At 43.0% G+C, this 23,871-nt stretch overlaps 3 protein-coding genes, 1 long non-coding RNA gene and 2 other non-coding genes across 12 annotated transcripts in view; 5 read left to right on the top strand and 1 right to left on the bottom strand.

The window, feature by feature from the left end:
• Positions 1-23,871, top strand: part of LOC115194677 (zinc finger protein 37-like) — a 1,069,572-nt gene that overhangs the window by 561,040 nt on the left and 484,661 nt on the right. The gene's annotated exons all lie outside the window — the stretch shown is intronic.
• The window catches only part of LOC115194676 (gastrula zinc finger protein XlCGF26.1-like), a 900,659-nt gene that overhangs the window by 500,347 nt on the left and 376,441 nt on the right, over positions 1-23,871 (bottom strand). The gene's annotated exons all lie outside the window — the stretch shown is intronic.
• Positions 1-23,871, top strand: part of LOC115194671 (piggyBac transposable element-derived protein 4) — a 65,402-nt gene that overhangs the window by 16,472 nt on the left and 25,059 nt on the right. For 2 of the 7 annotated variants that reach the window (XM_029754553.1, XM_029754555.1), the window contains exons 1-4: positions 18,838-19,526; positions 19,869-22,726; positions 23,454-23,512; positions 23,798-23,844. In XM_029754553.1, coding sequence (XP_029610413.1) covers positions 19,345-19,526; positions 19,869-21,654 — 1,968 coding nt within the window. In that variant the 5' untranslated portion in view covers positions 18,838-19,344 and the 3' untranslated portion in view covers positions 21,655-22,726; positions 23,454-23,512; positions 23,798-23,844. Of the gene's footprint in view, positions 1-1,402; positions 1,539-3,810; positions 3,859-4,184; positions 4,235-4,484; positions 5,266-5,607; positions 8,454-8,827; positions 8,875-18,837; positions 19,527-19,868; positions 22,727-23,453; positions 23,513-23,797; positions 23,845-23,871 lie in introns of those variants that run through there. The other 5 variants (XM_029754548.1, XM_029754550.1, XM_029754554.1 and 2 more) reach the window with 4 other exon arrangements.
• On the top strand, positions 9,732-9,801 carry LOC115195041 (small nucleolar RNA SNORD31). The gene has a single exon (XR_003878581.1). It is a non-coding gene; the product is annotated as a small nucleolar RNA SNORD31 (small nucleolar RNA).
• On the top strand, positions 15,762-18,819 carry LOC115194698 (uncharacterized). The gene is made up of 4 exons (XR_003878450.1): positions 15,762-16,203; positions 18,329-18,376; positions 18,422-18,471; positions 18,722-18,819. It is a non-coding gene; the product is annotated as an uncharacterized LOC115194698 (long non-coding RNA).
• Positions 22,896-23,022, top strand: LOC115195053 (small nucleolar RNA SNORD22). The gene has a single exon (XR_003878592.1). It is a non-coding gene; the product is annotated as a small nucleolar RNA SNORD22 (small nucleolar RNA).

Raw genomic sequence — 23,871 nt, 5'->3', positions numbered from 1 at the left:
TTTTATTGCTTTGACCAATTCTCAGAGGTTGTAAGGCTATGGTTAATGAAGAATTAAACCAAGTCCCAGTCCTCAATAGATCAACTCTTTATTCAGAGAGCGCTCTGTCATCAAAATGAGAACACAGTCTTTTTATAGCACACACACACACACAAATGAACTCACATCAGTAGAAACTCCACCTCTCTTTAGGTGGGCTGTATTTTTCCAAAGTTCACATACATTGTTTATCACCCTTCTGCAACATGTTTGATCATCTTCTGCAAGCCTAGCCTTTTCTAACAGTTTTTCTCCTCCCTAGGGTGAGGAGGCCTCTTTCCAGTTATTAGTTTCACCGTTATCACAAGTCGACAGTTCATTTGTCCTTGAATCTCTCAACTATACGCAGCTCATATTGCGAAATGGTAACACAATGGCCTAGTCACACACATTATTGGATTATGACTCTAACACATTTCATACAATTATATGGTTTCAGGGTGGAATACTTTAGTCATTATCTTAAACATAGAAGAATTTGTATCAGAAAACAACATCCCACAGAGCGGAGGTTGAGAAACACTGAAACTTCTTCAGATGCGTTTTATTAATGCACACCCAGGATGTTAATCTGCAGTGAAGATGCGTGCAGCGATGTCATCCAGTAGCCAGTCTACTCCGGTCAGTAGGTTCTCTCCTGTCACAGCACTGCAGCCGATGATACACCAGTGGTGGGTCTTAATGTCATCCAGACCCAGGGCCTACACACACACACACACACACACACACACACACACACACACACACACACAGTAAAATATGCATTTTATTAGGATCCCCATCAGCTGTTGCAAAAGCAGCAGCTACTCTTCCTGGGGTCCAAACAAAACATGAAACATAATACAGAATGGCGTAATACAGAACATCAATAGACAAGAACAGCTCAAGGACAGAACTACATACATTTTTAAAAAGGCACACGTAGCCTACAATACATACACACAAACTATCAATCGGTTGATCTGGATAAACTCATTGTGAAGGTGGATTTTGTAGCATTTATAGCCACTGTGATTAATTGTACAGGACAAGTGTCCAAGAAGTCCAAGAAGCTGGATATCATTATATCTTCTGCAGCCAGAGAATATTTCGCAGAAGCACAAATACAAGGACTTTTGTCGCCAGGAAATGTCCTGCCCTCACAGGAGGCTTCTGAGGCTGTGTTGGACCTGATTACAATGAGTTTTTTACAGAAAAGCAGGTTGATTTTATTTAGTTAATTTCTTTTTTGGTAGTTTGTAAGATATTTTAATTATTTTTACCCAAATGTTTTCTTTTTATCCACCTGCCCAGTAGGTGGCGGAATGCACATTTAATTGTTGCGAACGCCATTATACCATAGAAGAAGGAGGAGGAGGGACAGCGACTTCAACATCTGGTCATTCATTGATTTTCATTCGGGTCAGAGAGAGTTGTTGTGGTTTCTCCTCCGTGTGTGTAAACTTTATCATTTTCTCCTCTCTTGATGCTGACGAATCGGTAGAGAATATACCTCTCAGGTAAGCTGCATATTACTGAAATGTCTGCCATGCATGGTACAATGACTCACTTTAGCGGCAGTAAAACAATACAAGCGTTAGTTTGCCAACTGGCTAGTTTGGTGGTTTTTGTTATCGCCTGGCTTACCACGTGTCGTGTTGGTGTTAGCTAGTAGACTAGCTTTCCAGGTAGGAGAAGTGACTGCACCATCACTCTCTTACCGAATCAGACGTTGTCATGTAGTGGTGCTACCATGCTCTGTTTTAGCTCTCTCTTTATGTAGTGGTGCTACCATGCTCTGTTTTAGGTCTCTCTTTATGTAGTGGTGCTACCATGCTCTGTTTTAGCTCTCTCTTTATGTAGTGGTGCTACCATGCTCTGTTTTAGCTCTCTTTGTGTAGTGGTGCTACCATGCTCTGTTTTAGCTCTCTCTTTATGTAGTGGTGCTACCATGCTCTGTTTTAGCTCTCTCTTTATGTAGTGGTGCTACCATGCTCTGTTTTAGCTCTCTCTTTGTGTAGTGGTGCTACCATGCTCTGTTTTAGCTCTCTCTTTATGTAGTGGTGCTACCATGCTCTGTTTTAGCTCTCTCTTTATGTAGTGGTGCTACCATGCTCTGTTTTAGCTCTCTCTTTATGTAGTGGTGCTACCATGCTCTGTTTTAGCTCTCTCTTTATGTAGTGGTGCTACCATGCTCTGTTTTAGCTCTCTCTTTATGTAGTGGTGCTACCATGCTCTGTTTTAGCTCTCTCTTTGTGTAGTGGTGCTACCATGCTCTGTTTTAGCTCTCTCTTTATGTAGTGGTGCTACCATGCTCTGTTTTAGCTCTCTCTTTATGTAGTGGTGCTACCATGCTCTGTTTTAGCTCTCTCTTTATGTAGTGGTGCTACCATGCTCTGTTTTAGCTCTCTCTTTGTGTAGTGGTGCTACCATGCTCTGTTTTAGCTCTCTCTTTATGTAGTGGTGTGGCCAGTGTTGCCAACTCATTTTCAGGGTAAGTTGCTAGAGGCAGGTTGATGTGATGCAGAATACACAATAACGTTACTCAAATATATAAAATAAAAAATCCCAGCTCCCCTCCCCCAGGAGGCTTTTTGGTAGGCCATCATAGTAAATACTAATTTGTTCTTAGGTTACTCGCCTAGTTAAATAAAATGAACATTGCTCTGGTCAAAAGTTGTAACGTAAACTAACTCACTTTTGTACGTCGCGCTGGTCCATACAATTGACCTTATTTTAGCGCCCAAAAAACGTAATACTTCCAGATCAGCTGTAATATCAATACCATTTGTAAAGCGCAATTTCTCCCCTTTCCAACAAAATCAATGACGAGGCCTTCATGATGCCCACCTCTGCATGATTCAAGAAGGCGATGAGCTCCGTCGGGTCTTTTTAAAAATGGCGGGTGGGGAAGCTAAACCTATTGGGTGACACGGGAACCAAACCGGCTGCGCAGGGGCGCCATCGTGCATACATTTATTTTGTCTCCCCAGGACTTGCAGCGCGTCTGCGTCAGAAATAGGAATGACTTCTATTTTTCCCCTTGTTAACACAGACGCTCGTTGACGTGGGTGCAATAATTGAATAACATACATCTTTGAATCTATTTTGCAACACTCGCGCAAAAAATGGCGAGGTATCCCCCTTATCCTGTCCCTTGTTTTCAAACGGTGAGGGAAGTGCTACACCTGGTGGAGAGAGGCTGTAAGACAGAATTAGATGCTTTATACGTGCTGTACGTTACGCCATTACCATGTCAATCAACGCTTGAATAGAAACGTATTTCACACCACAACGCAGTCAATTAGTTTTCTTTGCAGCCTCGTTTGAATGTTGCGGTTGTGCACATTTGTACGGAATGGGGTTAGTCATTGTGCTAGCTTTAGTTAGCAAAACTACCTTTAATTTACCTCATACTGGACATAAGGTCCTCCGGATGTTCAGGATTTAACAGACTCATAACTGACTGGCTGTAAATGATAATCCTAATGACAAGCATTTGTCAGATAATTATTTACATTTTAGTCATTTAGCAGACGCTCTAATCCAGAGCGATTTACAGTAGTGAATGCGTACATTTCATGCATTTATTTCTCCGTACTGGTCCCCCGTGGGAATCGAACCCACAACCCTGGCGTTGCAAACACCATGCTCTACCAACTGAGCCACACAGGACAATTATAATTTTCTTTGTGAAGCTACTCTTTGATTTGATGGGCTCTATTCAAGAACCTTCTATCCTCTCATAGAGGCCAAACTATAACTAACATTATTTTATGATTCCTTCTATAGAATACCTGATTCCAGACCACAAGACTGATGCGCTTTCTGGAAACCCAGGTTAGTGGGATGTTAAAACACTGGCTTCATTTGAAACAGTACCCCACTTCCCTTTATAGTGCACTACCATAGACCAGGACCCGTGCACTATAAAGGGAATAGGGTGTGACTTTGGATGCAGTCACTTTCACTATCCCCTTTTGGCTGGCCAACTATACAAGATGGCTACTGGGACATGCTACTGTCCCAATGATGTTAAACTTAGCTCAGGTTGAACTGATGTGAAACGACATGAACTACTGAGTGACTGTATATAAATGCAGCAGTTAGTCATCGTATTTCTCAATCGGCAAACACACTAATAATGTTTGCCTTTCCTTCTCCAGGGTTTGGGTGCTGTGGTCAGTGGAATTGCAGCGTGGACTCCAACATACTGGTAAGTTGTGGTTCTGAAACTGTCCCAAATGGCACCCTCTATAGTGCACTACATTTGACCAGAGCTTTAAGGGTCCTAGTCAGAAGTAGTGCACTAGAAAGGGATGTCTTTCCCAGAATAACAATCGTTCTCTGCAACCACATGATAAACCTTTTGGAATCTCGTTTGTCTTAATTCCTGTTGATGTTAAATGACCTGACACCCTGCTGAGTAGTCTAGTTAAATGTCCTCTTTTTGTTTTGTTTTACAGTTGACTGTCCTGAAACAAGATGGCTGTTCTGGGCTGCTTTTAAACCTCTACAGGATCAGTGTCCTGAATTCTGGACAGCTGCTGCTCAGTATGTGACTAGAAAGGCATTCTAAACAACAGCCAACTTTCCAGGACATCGACATGTCTTATATCGTCAGAAAGCTTAAATATTTGTTAATCTAACCGCAGTATCTAATTTACAGTAGCTATTCCAGCGGGACAAAATACCATGCTATTGTTTGGGGATAGTGCACAACAACAAGACGCTTATCAATGCAACTTGTTTGATACATTCACCTCTGACATATTGGCTACACAACACGTCAATTAGCCTAATGAAGGTAAGCCGTCGTTAGGCACCAATGAGACCATCGGTGTTCACTTGATTGACAGTCTTGGTTCAAGGACCACTTATCATTTTGAAAACGATCTCGCTAGATAGCATGTGAACGCCTTTTGTACTACAAACAACCATCATGCTAGAGCTGTGGGCAACAGTGTTCATTCTCTGATGAAAGCAAACAGGACTCACGGTAGTTAATGATACGCAGTGGTTCGTTCTCTTCTACAAACTTTTGTCAAAACTAAATAAAGAAAACATGGCTACTACTAGTGGAAAAGCTACATCCAAGTCCAAGTTAACAAATTTGGATGAGAACATTGCAGAAATGGACTGGGAGAGTGACATAGAACTGATGGATGAGGACTCCATGAGTGAGTACAGTTTTGATTCCAGTGAGGAAGAAATGTTTTTGGAAGGAGAAGATCCACTTTTAGATCAGTAAGTAAAATAGGTTTTTGCATCTCATGCTAATGCAGTTGTTTAAATGGTTGCATATTCATTTGAGATATTTGTATGTAGACCTGAGGCATATAATGTATTAGCATAGCCTATGTGTGTTTTCTGTTGGCTATGACATGCTGTTGTTTTTGAGTGTCTTAATGCCTGTTGGTCCACATATTTCATTATAGTGATTGTGTTCCCCATACTCTATATAATATAGATGAGTGCTGTGTATTTGATGTATTGATGCAGTGCTCACTCCCTGCTAAAATAAAGGTTAAATAAAATAAGGAATAGGAAACTTGAGTTCTAAACATTTATTTTTTTAATCCTCAATAGATGTAGAGACTCCGATGACCTCTGGGAGCCACCTCCAAAGAAACCACATTCAAGTCCATCCCACACTGATTCAAACATAGGAAGTGGTTCCTCCAGTCTGACCCCTGCTGCTGTCTCTGGCTCCACACCCACCCGTCCATCTAGAGGTGTTATGAGTCCAGACCAGAAGCGGAGGAGGGCCAGTGTACCAGCGGCAACTTCAACCGAGGGAGAGGACCGTTGGCGCACTGTGCTAGAGGATGATGTGGAGCCACTTCCACCAATATTTAGACCTAAAAGGCAGCCAGGACCTCAGCTGGACATGACTGGAAAGTACAGCCCACTTAATCTTTTCCAGCTGTTTTTCTCCTTGTCAGTTCTTGATTTGCTTGTGTCTAACACCAACAAGTATGGGGCTAAGAAGCAAGCAGGCAAGAAAGAGGCATGGAAGCCCATTTCCATCGAAGAATTATACTGTTACATCTCACTGGTCATTTATATGGGCGTTGTGAAGTTGAAAACCCTGAAGGACTACTGGAGAAGCTCAAGACTCTACCAACTGCCTTTCCCCACAACTATCATGTCTTGTAAGAGGTTTCTGACTGTCTCGCGGGCGCTTCATATCAGTGACCCACAAGCTGACAACAACAATGAGAAGAAGAAGGGAACAGCAAGCTTTGATAGGCTCTGCAAAATCAAACCTCTCTACTCCAGCATTGTTGAGGCCTGCAAGACCCATTTTCAGCCTGCCCAGAACCTGTCCATAGATGAGAGAATGGTAGCCTCAAAGTCCAGAATTGGCATCAAACAATATATGCCAAACAAGCCAACAAGATGGGGTTACAAACTGTTTGTTTTGGCAGATTCTGCGTGTGCCTACACTTGGAATTTCTTTGTTTATGAGGGGAAGTCCATCTCAGCCACCGGTATGGGACTTGGTTATGATTCCGTAATGAAATTATTGGATTTTCCACTGCTGGGGACGGGCTACAAACTGTTTGTGGATAACTTTTACACAAGCCCTACTCTGTTTACAGACTTGAGGAAGCTGAAGGTATGGTCTTGTGGAACCATTCGTCCCAACGGAGTGGGTTTTCCCAAAACAAAAGTAAACGACATGCCTAAGAGGGCTGAAAGGGGTACCATGCGATGGATTCGTAAAGATGACCTGCTCTTTGTAAAGTGGATGGATGCCAGAGAGGTGGTCATGTGCTCCAATATCCACAAATCGTACAGTGGCGATCACATCGGCAGGCGTGCGAAGGACGCTAATGGGACATGGACCACGAAAGCTGTCCCCGTTCCAGCTGCTGTAAAGGATTACAATAAGAGCATGGGAGGTGTGGACCTGTCTGATGCGCTGATAGGCTACTACAATGTTCTCCACAAGACAATGAAATGGTACAAGACATTGTTCTATCACTTCATCGACATTGCTGTGGTGAATGCATTCATCCTCCAGAAGGAAATGGCTAAGATCTGTGGAAAGACAGCCTTGACACAGCTAGCCTTCAGAGAGCTGCTCATCCAGGAGCTTGCTGACTACAGCACAAAGTCCACTGCAGCACCTTCTGTCCCCTCTACCTCTCTCCCCTCTACTCCTGCCTCCAGTGATGTTCACCTGCCAAAATATATCACTGCAGACCTGAATGTGCCTCGGGGCAAAAAAGCCACAGTAGGGAGGCGTCGTTGTGCTCTGTGCCACAGGAAATGTCCCATCACCTGCACTACTTGTGCTGTTACCCTCTGCTTTACAGCGGAGAGAGACTGCTATGGGCCTTGGCATCAGCAGCTCAATCTGGTGTAGAGGACTGTGGGTGTTCTAAATACTGTAATTGTAAATATGTTTTTTCTCCCTTTGTTTGTGGTGTACACTTCTGACATTAGAGCAGCGTTGGCTGCTAACTTGGCCGTTTATCTTAAATAGTTCACTTCTGTGTTTTGGGAGGCATTGGATCAGCATTCTCGTCGCGTCTCCTGTTAGTAACTTTTATATAGGGATGCTAATGATCCTTTGTGTATGACATTCCTGGGAGTGTGTAAACTTAGTTTCATTATTAAAGCATTTTAGTATGTTCTCTATAGGTATGTAATTTTAAATGGACCAGTTTGGCCACTTGGGTACATTTTGGGACACCTGGGAAACTTCATACTAAACATTATGTAGCTCTGTCATTCTTGAATGTAACTTTGCACACACATTGTTACCCTGTTGTGGACAAAAAAATATATAGAAAAGCAATGATTATTTTTATCTTTTACTATGGTGTTATATTGTCCTGCATTATTCTCATCCCTCCACCATCTTCAAAGTGGTTCCTTTCAAATAGTATCAAGAATCAGCATATCCTTTCTTCAGGCCCTGAGCTACAGGCAGTTAGATTTGGGTATGTTATTTTAGGTGGAAATTGAGATGGAGCCTTATCTATGCAGGTATGGATGCGTCCAGTCTAAATGGATATTTTAACACCAGTCTTTAATATGTCCTAGAAGTGGTAGTTCAGTGTGAAGTTTGATTTCCTTTTTAAATATTATTTTATTATGTACAAAACATTTCTATCAACTTTTTTTACTTGGCAGGTTTAGCTGTTTACAGTTTGTTTGCAGTTTGAGCTATCCCGTCCCTCTGCTGAACATGATGAATATTCTCTTTGGAATCTCGTTCGTCTGAACTCCTGTTGACAAAAGGAATAGCTGACTTCAGCAGAGGGCTACGTAACCCTGTCATAAAGGCTACATATGTTATGTCTAACCCCCTCCTTGTGCCTGCCTGGTATCTGGTCCCCACCAAGAGATTCTCTTGAAGCTTTTGTCTTAGGTTTCCTCTGTATGTGGCTGAACAGGGAGCCGTGATGCCAACTAGACTGGTGAGTTTTGCTTAATGAGTACGTTTGGTAATTGTCATGTGAAATGTATCTAGTCATTGTATCTTAACCAGAGGTTAGGGTTAGTAACCTGTTTAAATTGGGTATGTTTTTCATCCGGCCATGAAAATTCTGCCCCCAAGCCCCAACAGGTTTTAAGTAGCTTCAATATCAACTTCAGAGAAATAATCTAAATGTTATTGGTGAAACCCTGTTTTCCAAACACCCTGGTATACCACTCAAGCCTAGTTCTAGGGGGGAAAACACTTGTTGACAGTTGGGTCCCCAGGATTAGAATCCACTGCTATAGACTGATCTCATGTCTCACTACCAGTTCATACAATGTCACTTCATGCTTTCCTACTTTCTCCCTCTAGGTTTCTGCCCCCTGGTTGAGGTCCTAGTGTCTGCAGTGTTTGGAAAGGTGTGTGACTTTAGACAGCATCTTAACTCTCCTTCCACATGAAGCATTCTGGAATGTTGTAAATGATGAGGTTCCTTCATCCAGTCAGGTGGCAATCCTGTCCTGTGCTCTGGGCTGGATAAAGGTCCGGCCTCCCATCGGTCCTCCTGTGGGTTGGGCAGACACTGACAAGCCTGCTTAGGGGGCAGGGGTAAGGTGGGCTGCCTGCCTGGAGGGAGGGTGTCTGGGTGGGGGCTGCAATGACTGAACTAGACTCCTGATCTGGGTTCAGAATGCTCTGAATGTAGTCTAGTAATCTAAGATTGGAATTATTTGGTTTTAAAACTGTTGTGTCTTTTTAGATCTCGTTGGCTGCTGAAGTGTTGCTGTGCTGGTGGAGTGTGAAGGTGTGTAGTGGGAATGACTTACGGTTCCAGTATTATAATGCACTGAGTATAGAGGACATTAAGAACACATTCCTAATATGAGTTTGCTCTCAGAACAGTAAGCTCCAGTAGCTGGATGTCCTTTGGGTGGTGGACCAGTGTTGATACACATGAGAAACTGGTGCACCTGGCACCTACCATACCTCATTCAAAGGAACTAAAATCCTTTATCTTGCCCGTTCACCCTCTGAATGGTACACAATCCATGTCTCGTGGCTTCAAATCATTTTAACCTGTCTGTTCATCCACACTGATTTAACAAGTGACGTCAATAAGGGCTAGCTGTCACCTGGTCTGGTTAATGTATTGTCCACTCAGTGTAAATGTGTTGTAATGGAAAAGTGGGGCAGATCAATACTAGGAAGATGTTGTTAATGTCCTGTTGAATGTTCCTCTTGGATCATCACTCTGACCCATGCAGTTTGTTAGACACTGACCTGATGAGTCATCATTACCGCCCCAGTCTGATGTAACGCTGACTGATTGGTTACGCTCTGATCAAGTCTTCTCATACCTTGTGTATTAGTCCCTACAGTATCACCAGGGTTTAATTCTCACACTATTTTCCCTCTAGCTCTCCTGTTGTACACCGGCAAGCCCTCTTGCACTCCTGTTTGGTCAGCAAGGAAGTGGGTCGTCTAGTTGGAACTGGGGAGAACCAGGCCAAGTCAATTCAACCCCATGACTGTGTTTTGATGTATAAATAAATCTACAAATTAATGCTTGTCCTATTTTTCTTTCTTGGTGGTAATAAATCAGACTTGGTGAATTTGGCCATTTTGAATGAACCATGTGGTGTTCTGAATTCAATACTGAACAATGTGACATTTCCTGTCATCTAATATCATTATGTGGTTGTAAACATACAGACGTAACTTTCCATAGCCAGTGAAATGTAACCGTTAACTGACTTCAATTATTTTAAGCCATTGATTTGTTTCAGAATGGATGTTATTGTGAGCAGCATGTGTAGTCGTGTAGTAGGCTTTAACGACACGACGGGACAGTTGAATAATCTAGGGAATATATCAGTTTACGCTGCTATCAGAACCGCCAAAGATGGTGGATAAAAAAAATCCTTCACGAAAATAAAATTCCGGTATATTTAACTGTGTGCCACCTTGTAGTCCCGAAAACCCTAAATGGGTTCATCTGGTTCGTTCAACTATTCCTGCATGGTCAATCTGTTTACGTTGGTCGAAGCATTTACGGTGATTTGGTCTCGGAGCAATGCAGATCTGGTTGATGGTAGGTCCTGTATAAACACAATCGTATCAATGAAGAGCAATTTGGAGCCCCGAATTGTTACACAATGAGGCGCACAGTGATGCGGTAGGGAACTAGATTTGGGCTCTGACCACTACAAGGTAATTCAGTGTTTGATCTTTTGACCCAAGTTCCCGGACACAGATTGATAGTGCAGCACAACACCACTGGATAGAATACCTGTATGTCTCTAGTGGTGAACTGGGATAGTGCAGCACAACACCACTGGATAGAATACCTGTATGTCTCTAGTGGTGAACTGGGATAGTGCAGCACAACACCACTGGATAGAATACCTGTATGTCTCTAGTGGTGAACTGGGATAGTGCAGCAGAACACCACTGGATAGAATACCTGTATGTCTCTAGTGGTGAACTGGGATAGTGCAGCACAACACCACTGGATAGAATACCTGTATGTCTCTAGTGGTGAACTGGGATAGTGCAGCAGAATGCAACAGTCCTGTAATCTTGGCCATAAAGTGGTTCAGCAAACTTTGATCAGGAATTAAGACTATTAGTGTATGCGATATATATGTATAAAAAAATAAGATTATTGGTATAAAGGTCTTTTATCACTCAGATGGATGGTATTTTCTGTAAAATTAAAAGGTCTTAGCCTGACATTGGATATGATGCCAAAGGTATTTCTTTGTATTTAACCTTTATTTAACTAGGCAAGTCCAGTTAAGAACAAAACCTTATTTACAATGACGGCCTACTTCGGGCCAAACCCTAACCCGGACGACGCTGGGCAAATTGTGCACCGGCGTATGGGACTCCTAATCACAGCCGGTTGTGATACAGCCTGGAATAGAACCAGGGTCTGTAGTGACGCCTCTATCAATCAAATGTATTTATGAAGCCCTTTTTACATCAGCCGATGTAACAAAGTGCTATGCAGAAACCCAGCCTAAAACCCCAAACAGCAAGCAATGCAGATGTAGAAGCACAGTGGCTAGGAAAAACTCCCTAGAAAGGCAGGAACTTAGGAAGAAACCTAGAAAGGAACCAGGCCTTGAGGGGTGGTCAGTCCTCTTCTGGCTGTTCAAATGTTCATAGATGACCAGCAGCGTAAAATAATAATAATCAAAGTGGTTGTCGAGGGAGCAACAGGTCAGCACCTCAGGAGTAAATGGCAGTTGGCTTTTCATAGCTGAGCATTTAGAGTTAGAGACAGCAGGTGCGGTAGAGAGAGAGAGTCGAAAACAGCAGGTCCGGGACAAGGTAGCATGTTCGGGGAACAGGTCAGGGTTCCATAGCCACAGGCAGAACAGTTGAAACTGGAGCAGCAGCATGACAAGGTGGTCGTGTGCTATGACAGCATAAATACTGGAGGCTGAGACAGGACGGCTTGGGAGACACTGTGGCACCGTCCGATGATACTCCCGGACAGGGCCAACCAGGCAGGATATAACCCCACCCGCTTTGCCAAAGCACAGCCCCCACAGCACTAGAGGGATATCTTCAACCACCAACTTACCATCCTGAGACAAAGCTGAGTATAGTCCAATCAAATCAAATCAAAAAAGTATAGTCCACGAAGATCTCCCCCACGGCACGAATCTGAAGATCACGCCAGTGACTCTAGTGACGCACACCTCCTAGGGACGACATGGCTTCCATGTCCTAGTAAACCAGTGACTCAGCCCCTGTAATAGGGTCAGAGGCAGAGAATCCTAGTGGAGAGAGGGGAACCGGCCAGGCAGAGACAGCAATGCCTTTCTGTTCACCTTCACAGCCCTGGGCCAGACTACACTCAATCATAGGACCTACTGAAGAGATGAGTCTTCAATAAAGCCTTAAAGGTTGAGACCGAGTCTGCGTCTCTCACATGGGTAGGCAGACCATTCCATAAAAATGGAGCTCTATAGGAGAAAGCCCTGCCTCCAGCTGTTTGCTTAGAAATTCTAGGGACAATTAGGAGGCCTGCGTCTTGTGACCGTAGCGTACGTGTAGGTATGTACGGCAGGACCAAACCAGAGAGATGGATAGGAGCAAGTCCAAGCAATGCTTTGTGTAGGTTATCAGTAAAATGTTGAAATCAGACCTAGCCTTAACAGGGAGCCAGTGTATAGAGGCTAGCACTAGAGTAATATGATAAAACATTATGGGTTCTAGTCAAGACTCTAGTAGCTGTGTTTAGCACAAACTGAAATGTATTTAGTGCTTTATCCGGGTAGCCAGAGAGTAGAGCATTGCAGTAGTCTAATCTAGAAGTGATAAAAGCATGGATTAGCTTTTCTGCATCATTTTTGGATAAAACCTTTCAGATTTTTGCAAAGTTAACCGATTGTTGTACTCATTGATGCCTTTGGGTAGTTGGTGGGAGTCTGGAAGGGCATGTAGGAATCTTTGGGTTGTCTGAGAATTTATAGCACAACTTTTGATGATCCTTGGTTGGGGTCTGAGCAGATAATTTTTTTGAGATTGCAAACGTAATAAAATGGTGGTCCGATAGTCCATGATTATGAGGAAAAACATTAAGATCCACAAATATTTATTCCAAGGGACAAAACTAGGTCCAGAGTATGACTGTGGCAGTAAGTAGGTCCGGAGACATGTTGGACAAAACCCACTGAGTTGATGATGGCCACGAAAGCCTTTTGGAGTGGGTCTGTGGACTTTTCCATGTGAATATTAAAGTCACCAAAAATGTGAATATTATCTCCCATGACTACAAGGTCCGATAGGAATTCAGGGAACTCAGTGAGAACGCTGTATGGCATATACAGCGTAGGTTGCATAGATTTCATGACAAGAAGCTCAAAAGACAACGTAGTCATAAAAATAAAAAAAATTGCAATCATAAATGTTAGCAACACCTCTGCCTTTGCGGGATGCGCGGGGGATATGGTTACTAGTGTAACCAGGGGGTGAGGCCTCATTTAACACAATAAATTCATCAGGTTTAAGCCATGTTTCAGTCAGGCCAATCACATCAACATTATGATCAGTGATTAGTTCATTGACTATAACTGCCTTTGAAGTGAGGGATCTAACATTAAGTAGCCCTATTTTGAGATGTGAGGTATCACAATCTCTTTCAGTAATGACAGGAATGGAGGAGGTCTTTATTCCAGTGAGATTGCTACAGCGAACACCGCCATGTTTAGTTTTACCCAACCTAGATCGACGCACAGACACGGTCTCAATGGGGATAGCTGAGCTGACTACACTGACTGTGCTAGTGGCAGACTCCACTAAGCTGGCAGGCTGGCTAACAGCCTGCTGCCTGGCCTGCACCCTATCTCATTGCGGAGCTAGTGGAGTTGGAGCCCTGTCTATGTTCGTAGATAAGATGAGAGCACCCCTCCAGCTAGGATGGAGTCAGTCACTCCTCAGCAGGCCAGTCTTGGACAATTATCTATAAATTGTATATTTTGGGATGGGCAGAAAACAGTTTTCAACCAGAGATTGAGTTGAGACTCTGCTGTAGAGCTCATCACTTCCCCTAACTGAGATGCAGTGCCTTCGACCGCTGCATCACTTGGGCGCCTTTTATTCTATTACAAATAACCTTTCACCTGACTGATACCTGTTTTCCTTAAAGGAAAATTCCACCTAAAAACTATATTTTGGTATTTGCTAAATGCATCATACGGGATAAATTTCTGTATTTTGAAAGTTACATATCTCGAAAACTTGATTGCTGACAAGCAAAACATTTTGGGTCTTGTGATGGAAATGTCTTTGTGTGTATGTAATCATATGTTTAGCACAATGCTGCTTTGTAATAACCTGTCTTTAGTTGGGTTCATGCGAGTGACAGATTGACTGCAGAAAGGAGTAAACCACACTATCACTCATAGGCAATTTGGCAGTACACCCAGAACATTGCTCTGGGAACTAGGAGCCTGGAAGTGGTTTCAATCAGTCACCTACAGGAACCAACCATGCGTATAACTTGTTTGTGTAGCAGTATAAAAGGACTGAAAGGGAACCTCTCGTTGTCTTAAAGATTGCTTAATTTACTTTGAGTCCTTAGTGGTGAATTTCCACGACAACTCCAACAATGGACTAATGAAACTAATACCAGAATATGGTTTGGATGGAGTTTTCCTTCATCTGGTTTCTAGAACTCCCTGGAAAACTGTATTTTATGGTATTATTCTGTAGTGATGAAATTAAAACCTTTTCAAGACATGAAGTCAAACCGTTACACACCAACACTAACCATGGTGGGGTGACTGAATTTAATATACAGTTATACACCAACACTAACCATGGTGGGGGGAGTGAATTTTAATAACAGATGCATTGAAGTGAGGCACTGGTTGGCAGAAAACCAACAAACCACTGTAAACAGTTATCACTCAGTATGATGGTTCTGTCTCGTAGCATCTGAGAGGTGTACTACAAAGCAGCATCAATGAGCTAGCCAGCTAATTTTCATAAATAACCGCAAATTAATTGATTTGAGTTCATTCAAAACGCTGACGTGCGTTTTGGTTGTTGAGTCAATTAGACCACGGCCATTTCAAGCTTACCTAAATCTTTCTAAAACTGTTTTCCTGCTTTGTGATGTTATGCCACTTCTTGTTGTTTGACATGACAAGCAGTGCAGTGGCATGATGGTACAAACACACTGGTACCCAGACTGGCCTGCTAGTGTTTCTCAACCTTGTTCTAATCAGAGACAGGAAAGCTATGTTTTGTGCAATTGCACATTTCAGGGCGGTTTCCTGGAAACCAATTAACCCTAGTCCTGGACTGAAAAGCATCTGTGTCCGGGAAACTTCCCCTAAAACTAGCATTATAGAACTGATTAAGTTGTCAGCAAACAACATCCCACAGAGCGGAGGTTGAGAAACACTGAAGCTTCTTCAGATGCGTTTTATTAATGCACACCCAGGATGTTAATCTGCAGTGAAGATGCGTGCAGCGATGTCATCCAGTAGCCAGTCTACTCCGGTCAGTAGGTTCTCTCCTGTCACAGCACTGCAGCCGATGATACACCAGTGGTGGGTCTTAATGTCATCCAGGCCCAGGGCCTACATACACACACACACACACATACACACACACACACACACACACACACACACACACACACACAGTAATATATGTATTTTATTAGGATCCCCATCAGCTGTTGCAAAAGCAGCAGCTACTCTTCCTGGGGTCCAAACAAAACATGAAACATAATACAGAATGGCGTAATACAGAACATCATTAGACAAGAACAGCTCAAGGACAGAACTACAGACATTTTTAAAAAGACAAACGTAGCCTACATATCAATACATACACACAAACTATCAATCGGTTGATCTGGATAAACAGGAGGCTTCTGAGGCTGTGTTGGACCTGATTAGAATGAGGTTTTACGGAAAAGCAGGTTGATTTTATTTAGTTAATTTCTTTTTTGGTAGTTTGTATGATATTTTAATTATTTTTACCCAAATGTTTTCTTTTTATCCACCCGCCCAGTAGGTGGCGGAATGCACATTTAATTGTTGCGAACGCCATTATACCATAGAAGAAGGAGGAGGAGGGACAGCGACTTCAACATCTGGTCATTCATTGATTTTCATTCCGGTCAGAGAGAGTTGTTGTGGTTTCTCCTCCGTGTGTGTAAACTTTTTCATTTTCTCCTCTCATGATGCTGACGACTCGGTAGAGAATATACCTCTCAGGTAAGCTGCATATTACTGAAATGTCTGCCATGCGTGGTACAATGACTCACTTTAGCGGCAGTAAAACGATACAAGCGTTAGTTTGCCAACTGGCTAGTTTGGTGGTTTTTGTTATCGCCTAGCTTACCACGTGTCGTGTTGGTGTTAGCTAGTAGACTAGCTTTCCAGGTAGGAGAAGTGACTGCACCATCACTCTCTTACCGAATCAGACTTTGAAGAAGAAAATGAAAAGATTCTGAGTAGCATTTGGCCCCTGATTCGACTGTCGTTGCTGCGCTAATGGCACCTTATTCTCAATAGTTTACTACTGATTAACGTTGATCTGGTCAAAAGTAGTTCACTGTATTGGAAATAAGGTTCCTTTAGCGACGATATGAATGTCGGGTTTTATATGCCTGCACGTTGTCATGTAGTGGTGCTACCATGCTCTGTTTTAGCTCTCTCTTTATGTAGTGGTGCTACCATGCTCTGTTTTAGCTCTCTCTTTATGTAGTGGTGCTACCATGCTCTGTTTTAGCTCTCTCTTTATGTAGTGGTGCTACCATGCTCTGTTTTAGGTCTCTCTTTATGTAGTGGTGCTACCATGCTCTGTTTTAGGTCTCTCTTTGTGTAGTGGTGCTACCATGCTCTGTTTTAGCTCTCTCTTTATGTAGTGGTGCTACCATGCTCTGTTTTAGCTCTCTCTTTATGTAGTGGTGCTACCATGCTCTGTTTTAGCTCTCTCTTTATGTAGTGGTGCTACCATGCTCTGTTTTAGGTCTCTCTTTGTGTAGTGGTGCTACCATGCTCTGTTTTAGCTCTCTCTTTATGTAGTGGTGTGGCCAGTGTTGCCAACTCATTTTCAGGGTAAGTTGCTAGAGGCAGGTTGATGTGATGCAGAATACACAATAACGTTACTCAAATATATAAAATAAAAAATCCCAGCTCCCCTCCCCCAGGAGGCTTTTTGGTAGGCCATCATAGTAAATACTAATTTGTTCTTAGGGTACTTGCCTAGTTAAATAAAATGAACATTGCTCTGGTCAAAAGTTGTAACGTAAACTAACTCACTTTTGTACGTGGCGCTGGTCCATACAATTTACCTTATTTTAGCGCCCAAAAAACGTAATACTTCCAGATCAGCTGTAATATCAATACCATTTGTAAAGCGCAATGACGAGGCCTTCATGATGCCCACCTCTGCATGATTCAAGAAGGCGATGAGCTCCGTCGGGTCTTTTTAAAAATGGCGGGTGGGGAAGCTAAACCTATTGGGTGACACGGGAACCAAACCGGCTGCGCAGGGGCGCCATCGTGCATACATGTATTTTGTCTCCCCAGGACTTGCTGCGCGTCTGCGTCAGAAATAGGAATGACTCCTATTTTTCCCCTTGTTAACGCAGACGCTCGTTGACGTGCGTGAGCAGTGTGGGTGCAATAATTGAGTAACATACATTTTTGAATCTATATTGCAACACGCATTGGCGAGGTATCCCCCTTATCCTGCCCTTGTTTTCAAACGGTGAGGGAAGTGCTACACCTGGTGGAGAGAGGCTGTAAGACAGAATTAGATGCTTTATACGTGCTGTAGGTTACGCCATTACCATGTCAATCAACGCTTGAATAGAAACGTATTTCACACCACAACGCAGTCAATTAGTTTTCTTTGCAGCCTCGTTTGAATGTCGCGGCACATTTGTACGGAATGGGGCTAGTCATTGTGCTAGCTTTAGTTAGCAAAACTACCTTTAATTTACCTCATACTGGACATAAGGTCCTCCGGATGTTCAGGATTTAACTGACTCATAAGTGACTGGCTGTAAATTATAATCCTCAAAGACAAGCATATGTCAGATAATTATTTACATTTTTATATTTTAGTCATTTAGCAGACGCTCTTATCAGAGTGACTTACAGTAGTGAATGCGTACATTTCATACATTTTTTTCCCGTACTGGTCCCCCGTGGTAATCGAACCCACAACCCTGGCGTTGCAAACACCATGCTCTACCAACTGAGCCACATGGGACAATTATAATTTTCTTTGGGAAGCTACTCTTTGATTTGATGGGCTCTATTCAAGAACCTTCTATCCTCTCATAGAAACCAAACTATAACTAACATTATTTTATGATTCCTTCTATAGAATACCTGATTCCAGACCACGAGACTGATGTACTTTGTGAAAATCCAGGTTTCTCAATCATCACACTAATAATGTTTGCCTTTCCTTCTCCAGGGTTTGGGTGCTGTGGTCAGTGGAATTGCAGCGTGGACTCCAACATACTGGTAAGTTGTGGTTCTGAAACTGTCCCAAATGGCACCCTCTATAGTGCACTACATTTGACCAGAGCTTTAAGGGTCCTAGTCAGAAGTAGTGCACTAGAAAGGGATGTCTTTCCCAGAATAACAATCGTTCTCTGCAACCACATGATAAACCTTTTGGAATCTCGTTTGTCTTAATTCCTGTTGATGTTAAATGACCTGACACCCTGCTGAGTAGTCTAGTTAAATGTCCTCTTTTTGTTTTGTTTTACAGTTGACTGTCCTGAAACAAGATGGCTGTTCTGGGCTGCTTTTAAACCTCTACAGGATCAGTGTCCTGAATTCTGGACAGCTGCTGCTCAGTATGTGACTTGAAAGGCATTCTAAACAACAGCCAACTTTCCAGGACATCGACATGTCTTATATCGTCAGAAAGCTTAAATATTTGTTAATCTAACCGCAGTATCTAATTTACAGTAGCTATTCCAGCGGGACAAAATACCATGCTATTGTTTGGGGATAGTGCACAACAACAAGACGCTTATCAATGCAACTTGTTTGATACATTCACCTCTGACATATTGGCTACACAACACGTCAATTAGCCTAATGAAGGTAAGCCGTCGTTAGGCACCAATGAGACCATCGGTGTTCACTTGATTGACAGTCTTGGTTCAAGGACCACTTATCATTTTGAAAACGATCTAGCTAGATAGCCAATGAGCTGGGCTTTCCAGCAGCATGTGAACGCCTTTTGTACTACAAACAACCATCATGCTAGAGCTGTGGGCAACAGTGTTCATTCTCTGGTGAAAGCAAACAGGACTCACGGTAGTTAATGATACGCAGTGGTTCGTTCTCTTCTACAAACTTTTGTCAAAACTAAAAAAAGAAAACATGGCTACTACTAGTGGAAAAGCTACATCCAAGTCCAAGTGTACAAATTTGGATGAGAACATTGCAGAAATGGACTGGGAGAGTGACATAGAACTGATGGATGAGGACTCCATGAGTGAGTACAGTTTTGATTCCAGCGAGGAAGAAATGTTTTTGGAAGGAGAAGATCCACTTTTAGATCAGTAAGTAAAATAGGTTTTTGCGTCTCATGCTAATGCAGTTGTTTAAATGGTTGCATATTCATTTGAGATATTTCTATGTAGACCTGAGGCATATAATGTATTAGCATAGCCTATGTGTGTTTTCTGTTGGCTATGACATGCTGTTGTTTTTGAGTGTCTTAATGCCTGTTGGTCCACATATTTCATTATAGTGATTGTGTTCCCCATACTCTATATAATATAGATGAGTGCTGTGTATTTGATGTAGTGATGCAGTGCTCACTCCCTGCTAAAATAAAGGTTAAATAAAATAAGGAATAGGAAACTTGAGTTCTAAACATTTATTTTTTTAATCCTCAATAGATGTAGAGACTCCGATGACCTCTGGGAGCCACCTCCAAAGAAACCACATTCAAGTCCATCCCACACTGATTCAAACATAGGAAGTGGTTCCTCCAGTCTGACCCCTGCTGCTGTCTCTGGCTCCACACCCACCCGTCCATCTAGAGGTGTTATGAGTCCAGACCAGAAGCGGAGGAGGGCCAGTGTACCAGCGGCAACTTCAACCGAGGGAGAGGACCGTTGGCGCACTGTGCTAGAGGATGATGTGGAGCCACTTCCACCAATATTTAGACCTAAAAGGCAGCCAGGACCTCAGCTGGACATGACTGGAAAGTACAGCCCACTTAATCTTTTCCAGCTGTTTTTCTCCTTGTCAGTTCTTGATTTGCTTGTGTCTAACACCAACAAGTATGGGGCTAAGAAGCAAGCAGGCAAGAAAGAGGCATGGAAGCCCATTTCCATCGAAGAATTATACTGTTACATCTCACTGGTCATTTATATGGGCGTTGTGAAGTTGAAAAGGCTGAAGGACTACTGGAGAAGCTCAAGACTCTACCAACTGCCTTTCCCCACAACTATCATGTCTTGTAAGAGGTTTCTGACTGTCTCGCGGGCGCTTCATATCAGTGACCCACAAGCTGACAACAACAATGAGAAGAAGAAGGGAACAGCAAGCTTTGACAGGCTCTGCAAAATCAAACCTCTCTACTCCAGCATTGTTGAGGCCTGCAAGACCCATTTTCAGCCTGCCCAGAACCTGTCCATAGATGAGAGAATGGTAGCCTCAAAGGCCAGAATTGGCATCAAACAATATATGCCTAACAAGCCAACAAGATGGGGTTACAAACTGTTTGTTTTGGCAGATTCTGCGTGTGCCTACACTTGGAATTTCTTTGTTTATGAGGGGAAGTCCATCTCAGCCACCGGTATGGGACTTGGTTATGATTCCGTAATGAAATTATTGGATTTTCCACTGCTGGGGAAGGGCTACAAACTGTTTGTGGATAACTTTTACACAAGCCCTACTCTGTTTACAGACCTGAGGAAGCTGAATGTATGGTCTTGCGGAACCATTCGTCCCAACGGAGTGGGTTTTCCCAAAACAAAAGTAAACGACATGCCTAAGAGGGCTGAAAGGGGCACCATGCGATGGATTCGTAAAGATGACCTGCTCTTTGTAAAGTGGATGGATGCCAGAGAGGTGGTCATGTGCTCCAATATCCACAAATCGTACAGTGGCGATCACATCGGCAGGCGTGCGAAGGACGCTAATGGGACATGGACCAAGAAAGCTGTCCCTGTTCCAGCTGCTGTAAAGGATTACAATAAGAGCATGGGAGGTGTGGACCTGTCTGATGCGCTGATAGGCTACTACAATGTTCTCCACAAGACCATGAAATGGTACAAGACATTGTTCTATCACTTCATCGACATTGCTGTGGTGAATGCATTCATCCTCCAGAAGGAAATGGCTAAGATCTGTGGAAAGACCCCCATGACACAGCTAGCCTTCAGAGAGCTGCTCATGCAGGAGCTTGCTGACTACAGCACAAAGTCCACTGCAGCACCTTCTGTCCCCTCTACCTCTGTCCCCTCTACTCCTGCCTCCAGTGATATTCACCTGCCAAAATACATCACTGCAGACCTGAATGTGCCTCGGGGCCGAAAAGGCACAGTAGGGAGGCGTCGTTGTGCTCTGTGCCACAGGAAATGTCCCATCACCTGCACTACTTGTGCTGTTACCCTCTGCTTTACAGCGGAGAGAAACTGCTATGGGCCTTGGCATCAGCAGCTCAATCTGGTGTAGAGGACTGTGTGTGTTCTAAATACTCTAATTGTAAATATGTTTTTTCTCCCTTTGTTTGTGGTGTGTACACTTCTGACATTAGAGCAGCGTTGGCTGCTAACTTGGCCGTTTATCTTAAATAGTTCACTTCTGTGTTTTGGGAGGCATTGGATCAGCGTTCTCGTCGCTTCTCCTGTTAGTAACTTTTATATAGGGATGCTAATGATCCATTCTGTATGACATTCCTGGGAGTGTGTAAACTTAGTTTCATTATTAAAGCATTTTAGTATGTTCTCTATAGGTATGTAATTTTAAATGGACCAGTTTGGCCACTTGGGTACATTTTGGGACAACTCGTGAGGGACACCTGGGAAACTTCATACTAAACATTATGTAGCTCTGTCATTCTTGAATGTAACTCTGCACACACATTGTTACCCTGTTGTGGACAAAATATAGGAAAGCAATGTTTTTTTTGTTTTTTTTACTATGGTGTTATATTGTCCTGCATTATTCTCATCCCTCCACCATCTTCAAAGTGGTTCCTTTCAAATAGTATCAAGAATCAGCATATCCTTTCTTCAGGCCCTGAGCTACAGGCAGTTAGATTTGGGTATGTTATTTTAGGTGGAAATTGAGATGGAGCCTTACCTATGCAGGTATGGATGCATCCAGTCTAAATGGATATTTTAACACCAGTCTTTAATATGTCCTAAAAGTGGTAGTTCAGTGTGAAGTTTGATTTCCTTTTTAAATATTATTTTATTATGTACAAAACATTTCTATCAACTTTTTTTACTTGGCAGGTTTAGCTGTTTACAGTTTGTTTGCAGTTTGAGCTATCCCGTCCCTCTGCTGAACATGATGAATATTCTCTTTGGAATCTCGTTCATCTGAACTCCTGTTGATAAAAGGAATAGCTGACTTCAGCAGAGGGCTACGTAACCCTGTCATAAAGGCTACATATGTTATGTCTAACCCCCTCCTTGTGCCTGCCTGGTATCTGGTCCCCACCAAGAGATTATCTTGAAGCTTTTGTCTTAGGTTTCCTCTGTATGTGGCTGAACAGGGAGCCGTGATGCCAACTAGACTGGTGAGTTTTGGTTAATGAGTACGTTTGGTAATTGTCATCGGAAATGTATCTAGTCATTGTATCTTAACCAGAGCCTCTGCCTTAGCCACAAGCTATAACCAACCTAGTGTTAATACTCACTGCAAACAAGGGTGAACAGTTGATGTTTGGTAGTCATGGTGACTCTGGCTCCTGGTGATGACACCCGCACGCGTCTTACGCCCTGCGTCGACGACAGAACCTGCAAAGGTGGACCCACTGGCGTTGCCAGGGCAACAATGGGACAGCTGGTTGGGGTTACCAACTGTCTGATGGGACCAGAGACTCACAAAAGATGGCTGTTGGCTCTGCGTTGTTGATCCAAAATGGCCGCCATTAGATTTAAGATCAAGAAGTAGATGCAGAATCATTCATGAAATGCTAGTAGCAGCACAAATCACTGGGGAGGATGGACCACTCAGAATGTAGTCATTTTATTTACTGTTTCTTGCAGTACCATCAATACAGTTTAAGCAGGATCTAAGTTAGGATACTGACTTCCAAATAACTAGTGTCCTGATGTAGTACAGGGCCCTTGTCAGCACTCCCATATTTAGTCTCAGGTGGTAGTGCTGGTCTAGGATCAGTTGTCTTTCAGATAGTTGTGTTACCTCCCCAGCTGATTGGTTACCCCTCTGATCTATCAGCCAATAAAGCAGTCTTTAATGTCCTGCTGTTCAGCATGTTTATTTAGCCTCCTCTCCTTCAGGTCCTGATGGTGGTACCAGACTGGTCACTAGAAGATGCCTGTTACTGAACTACCTCAAGGTGTGTATGATCCACTTAACTTCTGTCCTTTATAATGTAGAAGTGATGATTTCCTGTTACCTACTAAAGTAGCTTCAATATAAACTTCAGAGAAATAATCTATATGTTATTGGTGAAACCCTGTTTTCCAAACACCCTGGTATACCACCCAAGCCTAGTTCAAGGGGGAAAACACTTGTTGACAGTTGGGTCCCCAGGATTAGAATACACTGCTATAGACTGATCTCATGTCTCACTACTAGTTTATACAATGTCACTTCATGCTTTCCTACTTTCTCCCTCTAGGTTCCTGCCCCCTGGTTGAGGTCCTAGTGTCTGCAGTGTTTGGAAAGGTGTGTGACTTTAGACAGCATCTTAAC

This window comes from Salmo trutta, chromosome 5, assembly GCF_901001165.1.
Source record: "Salmo trutta chromosome 5, fSalTru1.1, whole genome shotgun sequence".
Taxonomy (NCBI): domain Eukaryota; kingdom Metazoa; phylum Chordata; class Actinopteri; order Salmoniformes; family Salmonidae; genus Salmo; species Salmo trutta.
The sequence above is the reverse complement of the archived record's forward strand: the minus strand, read 5'-3'. Positions and strand labels throughout refer to the sequence as shown.